General features: G+C 41.9%; 1 protein-coding gene across 2 annotated transcripts; it reads right to left on the bottom strand.

Moving 5' to 3' along the window:
- Window positions 1–2,306: 2,306 nt before the first annotated feature.
- LOC148012210 (uncharacterized) lies at window positions 2,307–7,392 on the bottom strand. 2 transcript variants are annotated; one of them, XM_087669506.1, is made up of 5 exons: window positions 6,790–7,392; window positions 6,576–6,655; window positions 3,667–6,459; window positions 3,409–3,514; window positions 2,307–3,278 (listed from the first exon to the last, which is right to left on the bottom strand). In XM_087669506.1, exons 1-5 carry the CDS (start codon window positions 6,971–6,973, stop codon window positions 2,677–2,679), a joined length of 3,765 nt encoding a protein of 1,254 aa, XP_087525632.1. In that variant the 5' UTR covers window positions 6,974–7,392; the 3' UTR covers window positions 2,307–2,676. The 2 variants fall into 2 exon arrangements, with proteins under 2 accessions (XP_087525632.1, XP_087525631.1); XM_087669505.1 differs by having other exon boundaries at window positions 3,361–3,514; window positions 6,790–7,390.
- Between the last annotated feature and the right edge of the window lie 1,837 nt (window positions 7,393–9,229).

Below are 9,229 nucleotides of genomic sequence, written 5' to 3'. Positions count from 1 at the left end.
AATCCAGCAGTATGCAACTAATTCTGGATTGGCTAAAATCACATAATTACACCTCTTTGATTCACTATATCTGTGTTCTTTTTTATCCAGTTGAATCTTGTCTCTTTCTCTTGATTTCAGTCATAATAGACCCTAATCAACCCCTAATCTGCCTGTAATCTTAGCTTTTAATCTACCTCTAATCAGCATCCAATCTTATCTTCTGTTCTATCCAAAATATTCTCTCTCTCTCTCTCTCTCTCTCAAAATTGATCAAATATATTTAAACACATTTATACAGAAGCTTGGCTAATGGAGAACAATAACATCATCTTATCTTCTACCTTAATTTACTCTCTATCACTCTATCACTTATTTTTCTAGTTCATCTCACACAGTCCTCTCCCTTCTCCCTCTTTTCCTCTCTCTCTCTCTCTCTCTCTCTCTCTCTATGAATTGACACTTAAGGGTTAAACTATGAAAAATAATAATCACAAAATTAAAAAAATAAAGATACCTCCATTATCACCTGATTACTTGCAGTAGTATACAGTGTTGAAGAGAAAGATATCTTATAGCACAATACTGAGGAGAGAGATTGCTTGTAGAGGGATAGAGAGTGTTATAGATAGAGATTATTAAATTTCAACAAATGCTATCAAAACCACTCCGAAGATTGCTTATAGCAGGGTAAAGAGTGTTGTAGATAGTACTGAGTATTGCTTCACAAAAATTTGTATGCAAAAAACCATATTCTGGAGAGAAGAAAAAGAGTACACAAAATTTTGGACAAAACTAGAGCTTTGAGAGGGAATGAAAAAATGCCCAAAAATAGACATATACTTGTCCAAAAATAATAAAAATTTACAAGAAAACTCTCAAGCCAAAAAATGTATCTCTACGTAAAAAATCATCTTAAAATATGATGTGTACGTCATTTTACATCGTTTTGTAACTTCCGCCCTTTTAAAAAGCAAGAATAAGAATGATTCTAATATATTTTATGTTGAAAACTCATGAGGACATTAAAAAATCGTATATTAATGATTTGCTCCGTTTTTACAAAACATAAAATTGTATTTTTTTATTTATGAGAATTTTGAGAAAAAATGACATTATCCTACACTTTGAGAATAAAATAATAGGTGAAATCTATTGAAAATACAAATATGAGATTTTCTTGATTATAATATATCTCTTATTGTAATATTATTTTGGAATCTATTTTTAGAGAGAGAGAGGTGAGAGAAACCCCTTAAGAGACAAAAAAGAAATTCCATATTTCTCCTAATATTTAGCTATGAAAAAAACATGATTATTTTTTCTAGTGATTCTCTTGACTTAGAGTTTCTTAATAAGGATTAATTTTGGGGCATTTTACCATGGTTTGGTGAGTATGATTCAAAGATTTAAAGGAGACATTGTAGCTAATTAGTCTAAAGACCCATAATAATCTAGATTCTCATACGTGTAAAGGATTTAATTTTTATTCATGTTATTATTGTACATTATTAAAAACTCTACTAGAAATATGTGTTAAATTAGATTTAATCTCAATGGTTGGGGTTATAGTTCTTGGGATTTTACTCATTGCTTGCTTAATTGTACGATAGACCCCACAATGTCGTGTAGCTAAGCCTAGATTATTGAAATTTAGGTTGTGCAAGCAAATTGGAAAGTCGCCAGTAGCTACTTTAAGCTTGTTTAGAATGAAGCACTCCGCTTGAGCTTGCATGTCTTGCAGGGTTCGAGAAAAGGCGAGTTTGCTTCATCCTAGAACTTGTTCACCTTGATAAAAATCCTTCTCAATTTTTTGAAAGAAGAAAATAAATCCTCTTCAAATTTCTCAAAATATAGTTACACTTGTTAAATTTATGTATAAGATACCATCTCGATTTGTTCACCTTGATAAAAATCCTTCTCAATTTTTTGAAAGAAGAAAATAAATCCTCTTCAAATTTCTCAAAATATAGTTACACTTGTTAAATTTATGTATAAGATACCATCTCGATAGGGGATCTTCCTTCTTAGATGATGATGAAAAGGATTTACTTCCTCTTCCTTAAATTTTTTTTCTCTAACCCTGATGTCTTGGCTCTTTGCCTTTAGGTTGCAATAAGGTTATTGGTGGTCTACTAATGTACTAGGTACCAACTTTTCCGTTCAAAAAAGAGAGAACTTACAAAATACGTAGTGTGCTAGACGCCATAAGGTTAGCGTTAAGTTGTAAGCCTTGTCAATCAATCTACTACTAAAGTGTAATGTTGAAGTCTCACACGACGTATTTCGTTTTAAAGGAAATTGCTAATTCATATTGAATTGCACACTCAAATATTCAATACATAGCCAGGACGGAGGATCGTCGGAAATCTAGGTAACATGTAATGAAGAGACGATTGTGTTGCAGCCTATTTATTACAGTACTGAGGGGGACATTGAGGGCTACATCCATTGTTTCGGGGAAGCAAAGCCTTTATTTGAATGATGGAGCACATGAATCATGATTGGCTGGACTTTTACGTTACGGGCCGAAAATCAGTAAAAGAAAACGACTTCGGTAGGCATAGATTTTATCAAACATTTCCAATTGTCGAGCACGATGATTTGAATTGATTCATGTTACATGAATTAACTGTTAGCAGACATTACTATTATTATTATTACTATATCACTATTTTGTTCCCATTTGTTTAATAGTTACATGAATTCCGATAGGAGATCACGGAGCAGGTCGTCGAGGATGGAGTTCTGGAGCTCGACCACGACGGGTTCGATTGTCGGATCCGGCACGGTTATTGATATGTCCGGCCAGGTGCGTGAGCAAGTCGCAGAGACGACGTCAGGCTTTGATGGAGGTGTGACGGCCAGAGGTTGACGGAGCGCCCTCCGCACGGCCCGCAGCAGCTGGCGCTGCGTGCAAAGGACGTGAGGGGCTGGAATCATGTGTTTGTTCGCCTGTGCCGTCAGCTCGGCGGCGGTGACCTCCTCCAGGAGCGCAAAGAGGAGCTTGCGGTCAAGCAACGCGCCGCCGCTTGGACTGACAGCAGACTGGCCCCGCTCGACGTCAAGGAAGACAGAGGTAGGGATAGCACGTCCCGACGCGAGCCAGCCTGCCGGAATCAACTTACTCCCCTCATCTCTTCCTCTTAAATTCAATCCGGCAGCCCGCAGGACGCGCTCCACGTACTGCACTTGCCACCCGAGTGCCGGATCGCTCATCGCGGCCGTCCATTCGGCTTCGTCCTGATCGACGGCGAGGATGCAACATGGCGTCGTCGTACAAGTTTCCCCGTCGCTCGCTGCATGCAAAGCATTCGACACATCAGTACTACGCGGGAGCCGGTAATTAAGACGGGGCCACGCAAGCGTGCAGGTAATTACCGTCGAGCCGGTGGGTAAAACGCACCATGCAAGCATACAGGTAATTACCGTCAAGGGCACGTGAGTCCAGGACCGAGACGGGGCTGCTGCTGAGCGGCTGATCGGGCGGGAGAGGGGTGGACGTGTCGGTGGAGTCATTGCGGGAGCTACGATTCTTCGGTTACAAGGATTGACGACACGGGATGATGGTCAGTTCAATAAAGGAAAGCATGGAGGAGAGCAGTAATGCTGGAGTTAAAGCAGCGAAGGAAAAGAGAGAGAGAGAGAGAGAGAGAGAGAGAGAGAGGTATTGTAAGGATTATTTACCTTGCGGTAGATGGAGGACTCACGGGCGGTCTGTGAGCTGGGTGGGCGGGCGGGAAGGGGGCATTGGGGGGGTGTTCCCGAAAGGGGAGCTGCTGCTGCTGGTACGTCGAGGTGGCAGCCTTGGATGACCCTGTAACCGTCTAGTGCTTCTTCTTCTTCTTCTTCCGGGGGATCTTTTCTGCCATCAACGTGTTTGATGCTACCATGCTTTTCATGATCACAGGAGGGCGAGGAGCTGCAGTGGTACTGACCTGTCCTTGCAGAAGCTCCTGATGACCCGCTTCCCAACGCCATCCCATTGGTACCCGGTCGCGTGCCAGCAGAGCCGCTGCATGAGTCTAGTAGTAGGAGCCTTTTCTTCCTCCTAAGAGTACCACTACGACCACTAACCGGCCTGCCCTCTGGCGCATTCGCTTCCGCTGCCGCATCATGATCCGCCTGCCAGCTGCCATCCCCACCACTGCATCGTGACTTGGCCCTAACCCGGACTGTATCCCCGATATCCCAATGACGTTCGTTCTCAGGCACTGCCGCACAAACTACATTGCCTGATTCAACCCCTCCTTTGCAGTACAAGATGCTGCTACTCCTCCTAGGCTGATCACCTACCACCTGTTTCATCGCACCGTTCCATCTCTCCTTCACAGGAGAAACCGATGCTGAGAATCTTCCTGTATCCATAACATCACGTCGGTGCTGATGATTTTGATTGTGACGATCCACGGCCAAGGCAGCAGCTGCAGCTAGCTGTGCTGCAGGTAGGGATCGATTATTACCCTCGAGATGTTTAGTTCTGTGGGAATCAGACCTCGCACGTAGCAGCCTATCACTAGCGTCACACTGGTCGCGCAGTTTGATATTATTCGACCTTCCGGTTGTACTGTAACCTCCTGCACGAGCGTCCTCCATCAAATGCTTGCTTGTACCATAATATTGAGACCCGCCTCCGACCGTTGTGCCTCTACCTACACCCTCTAGTTTGCTGCTTACATTTGAACTGTAGAAGCCGGGCATTGCACCTTGCACATTCCGAGGCTTCATCACCACAATATCTTCCCCACCTATACCTGACTGTGAGCTCCTAGAGCCTTTACAACCCGATACTTCTTCTACTCTGACTTTAACAGAAAGATGCCCTTTATCTTCTAAAACATCACGATCAGTTCCAGCATGAAGCAGTGCTTTTGGATGTAAATCTGTATGGCTATGTTTCTCAACATGCCCAGTAAAAGACTGCAGCTTGTGATCTCTCTCTCTTGCCACCAATTTGGATTTCTTCTTGTGTTTTCGACCAGAATTCAATAGGCCTTTCACATGCATTGTTTGTATGATCTCTTGCAAGCTCTTTCCATGAGATGTCTCCAGACTTCCCAGGTGCATTAGTTTCCTCTCTACTTCTCTTTGCACCTCGGAGTCATACGCCATCTTCTGATAATGGTGATGGTGTTCAATAGATGTCACGGAAGAAGGCACCTGTTGCCTCCTGCAAGAAGTTCTGATGGGTTTGATCATGTCAAGTGCATGCTTCTGATGGGTGGATTCAAGCTGCTTGTCATCACCCAACGCTTCATAGCTTATTGCTTTAGAGTACATCCGCTTTGTAAAAGTAGCTGCAGACTGCGATGAATACAACCGTTTCTTCTGGTCGCTAGTGATGTGGCCAAGAGTATAGCTTGGAGCTTCCTTGTTAGCTTTTGACTCTGCTTGCACAACATGCTTGATAGACACCAACTTATCCTCTTCATCATCAGCCTCGCAACTCAGAACCTCCTTCAGGGATCTCTGCTGTTTCAAATGTGACTTCTTAATGTCGACTGTAGTAATGCAGCTGGAAGATGAAGGATTGAGCTCGCTAAGAGCTGCTTCTTTCTGAGAAGGAAGTTCCTCCAAACCCATAAGCCTGGCAATGACATTCGAAACTGGACGAAATCCCCGCTTTTTTTCTTGCTTGAAATTTAGACCAGAGCCAGCTTGCTTTGATCCAAGTTGGTTGGAATAGGTATGAACAGGGGGATGATCTGGCTCTAAGTTGTGATCATCTGTCTCCAGCTTTGATCCAAGCCGGGACCTTAGAGCTTCCCTCAGCCTCAGGACTGATTTGGGTACCTCTCTCCCATCCAGAGAAAGCCTTCCACGCGTCTCTTGAAGCTTTTGCGATATCCTCACAGCCTCTGTATAGTCGAAGGATGAGGTTCGAGCTCCTTCTCCACGGTCTACCCCATTAATAGTGAAGCTCTTCTCTGTAGAATGAGCATCATAAGCTCCCTGTCTGCAACTGCTGCATGTGCTCAGACTCGAAAGCTGCCTCTGAGCTTCCACACTGTCCACAAACTCCTGTGTGACCTGCTGCAGCTTGGCGAGAGCTCGAATAGACTCTTTCAGCTCATCTAGGGGATCAGTCGAAGTATGAGAAGGTGAGAGGAGCTCTTGGGCAATCTCGAAAGAAGCTCTTGCTGGTGAGAGGCATCCATACTTTGGCAGGCCAACAGGAAAGGAATCATGAAGATCATGGGAGTACAGACACATATTACTAGCGGTGTTTCCAAGCTGGGAAGCCGGACCAGCTAACCGTGCTTGTGGGCTCGAACAATTTGAGCTGACATGAATGTAGTGGGATTTCCTGGCAGGGGGTTCTCTGATAGCAGCGGTTGCTCTGGAGCTATCCAAGATACTTGCCGAATTGGGCAAGCTTTCTTTAGTACTGCTACTGCTAACCTTGGTAGAGGTAGATGAGTTCCATGGCTTTGCGGCTGCCTTGCCAGCTCTAGATGCTGTGCCAGAAGCACCTTTACTCTGCAGGCATGGCCAAATCCCAGAAATTATTTCTAAGTCCGCTAAGTTTGCTACTCATTCACATAACGACCTTAAAATTTAGTATCGGCCGGCTGTTTATTGTAAGCTGCACTTACCCCCGCGCCGGAGCTACATTGGCTCCTGGAGCTCTTTCTTGAGGTTTTGGGAGTCGTAGCAGCAGAAGCAGCCTCGCGTGCTGTATGACATGCGAGATGAGAGCAGATGTATAGATATAAGGTAATCGACAATGACAAGAGACGGCGGATTAATAAGTTGTAAGGCAATTAAACACTCAAATTGATGGGATGAGAAGACGAGTAGGGAGCGTACCGGGATTAGACGTGTAATTAATATTGCTGTTACTGCTGGTACTGGTGAGAGATGACCGCTTACGAAAGAGCCGCGGGTGGTGCTCGAAGATATGGAAGAGGGTGCTCATACAGCCAAATTGCTTCGCCCACCAGGCCGGATCATCCGAAGTAGACAGAAGAGCAGGGAAGATATGCGCCGGCATGCTCTCTCTCACTCTTTCCACCCCCCCTCTCTCTCTCTCTCTCGCTCGACGATCCACAGTAAAAGAGGGGAAAAGATCAGCCCGCAGTCACTACCCGCAAGTTAGAAAGCTCGTGTCGCGCCACAAAACGGCACCGAAAGAGAGGTCACATTTGATGTAGCAGCGCAAAAGGAGAGAAGAGACTGGGGTATTCATGCCCATTTTACTCTTTATGGACCTTGGCTCGCCTTTTCGGGTGGTGGCTCACATGTCTTCTCATGCGTCGTTTTAAAACTGAATTGTAATGAGAACCACCACGCTCTTGTAAAAACCCTAGCCTATTAAGATCCACCCCTCTTTATGCCTTGGAAATTGGCTGTTATGCCTCCTATGACTTCTTAAGTATTCCCTATCTCTAATTTCTCTCTTTCGTAGTCATTGAACCCCAGCCCTAAGATTTCAAGAGAAAGATAGAGTTTACCTTTGAATTGCGTCTTGTTTTCCATGTGTAACCATGTATGTTTATTCCTATCGGAAGAAAATTCATAAGACTTAGTAGTTCCTCAAAAAGAAAGTATGTTATAGGAGCCAATAGAGTGTCACCATATTTGATATTTGTCGAAAACACCTTTAGATAAGACATCACATCTTTTCTTGGCTAAATAGGTAGTATGAAGTTGATAATTTTTTTCATCATAATTGATTAGTTGTAGACAAGGATTCCTTTGTAAAGGCAAACTAGGAACAATATTACAAGCTTTTAAAAGGTTTGTACAAGGAATTTCTTTTGTTGTTTTTTATATGTAACGATACATGCATGTTACATCAAAATACCTCCAAACATCCATAGGACTTAGTAGCAAAGGATGGTATAGAAAGCAATAGAGTGTCACCATAGTTTATGTTTGTTGGAAACACCTTTAGATAAGACATCACATCTTTTGTGTTGGTTAAAGGAGTATCAGAAACATATAACGAAGTTGAGATTTTTGTTTCATCATGATTGATCACTTGTGCACGAGGGATTGTAAAGGCAAACTTAAGAACAACATCCATACTTTTGACAAGGTTGTACAAGGATTCTTTTTATGCTTTTTATGTGTAGAAAAGTATATGTATTATATTGGAATATCTCCAAACATCCATAATAATTATTAGTTCGTCAAAAGCAGAGTATGATATAGGAGCTAATATACCATAATTGATGTCTGTTGAAAACACTTTTAGATAAGACATCAAGTCATTGTTGTTAAACATGTATTTAAAAATAAAGAAAGTTAAGAATTTTTTTTCATCACAATCAGTCACTTGTAGATGAGGGATCCTTTATAAACATTCTTGGGTTATAGTCAAAGGTGAGAATAACAAATTGCAATGAACAACCACGCAATCTCAAGCTTCACTTCAAAATCTCCACCAATCTAGTAAATAGATGCATCCATATGCCTATAGATGGAAACTGCGAACCTCTCTTGGATGCACCATTGATCAGAAATAAGTTGATAAAGAAAAACCCTAATTACTTGTCATAGGTCATCGAAGCAAGTGTGACATTAACATGAGGGATATGTGGCACTACAAGTGGCACCACTTTATCAACCCCTTTATCCTATGTGGAGTACTAAATAAATTGACAATTTCACATGACTTCTTCATGGCACCCATTTAGACTTTTTAGCTAGAACCATTCTTCCCAACCTATAGGAGAACATTCTTTATTTATTCCCCAAATCAAACCATATTTCAGCATAAACCTCTTACATTCCTATAAAGCTTCATAGTTTTCTTCATCTAGAAGGATGTCCTTCTTTTTTCTTTGAGAGAGAGTAATGTAAACTAGCATGAAAAGAAAGGGATCTCCATGATTTGTTGATTCTAAATAGATTGGAAAATGTTCTAAAGATCAAAAGTTAAGAGTCTAGCAATTAGGATGGATGCTAAAACCCTTAAATTTTATTGATTGTAGGAGAATTTTTAAATATAAATATTTGACTTGTTTTCGATATGTGCTTATTTGTTGAGTGTTTAAGCCCTAACATCTAGGCTTGTTATCAAAACAACATACAACTAGTAGCTATTTGGCTACATTTTTCCCTTCACTTTTGCCTTGATTTGAACCCACATTTATTCTGCTTCTTTCAAAGTATGTGTCCTTTTTTTTGGGGGGGGGGGGGTAGATTCACTCATAAATATGTATATATCATGTGGATTCAAAATAAATGAATTTTTAAATATCTTTCTTACTCATTTTTTACATACATAAGGGTGTTGTATAAG

Source organism: Lygodium microphyllum, chromosome 27 (assembly GCF_053477565.2).
Source record: "Lygodium microphyllum isolate KBCC chromosome 27, Lygodium_microphyllum_v1.1.10, whole genome shotgun sequence".
Taxonomy (NCBI): domain Eukaryota; kingdom Viridiplantae; phylum Streptophyta; class Polypodiopsida; order Schizaeales; family Lygodiaceae; genus Lygodium; species Lygodium microphyllum.
Note: the sequence above shows the minus strand (reverse complement) of the source record. Positions and strands in the feature narration are given on the sequence as shown.

Bases quoted from the DNA above. Each gene is read 5' to 3' on its own strand.
- LOC148012210 (XM_087669505.1), bottom strand. From the start codon at position 6,973: ATGCCGGCGCATATCTTCCCTGCTCTTCTGTCTACTTCGGATGATCCG. The intron at 6,656-6,789 runs GTACGCTCCCTA...CATGTCATACAG, and splicing joins TAATTACACGTCTAATCCCG to CACGCGAGGCTGCTTCTGCT. The intron at 3,279-3,360 runs GTAATTACCTGC...CTTTGCATGCAG, and splicing joins TTTTACCCACCGGCTCGACG to CGAGCGACGGGGAAACTTGT.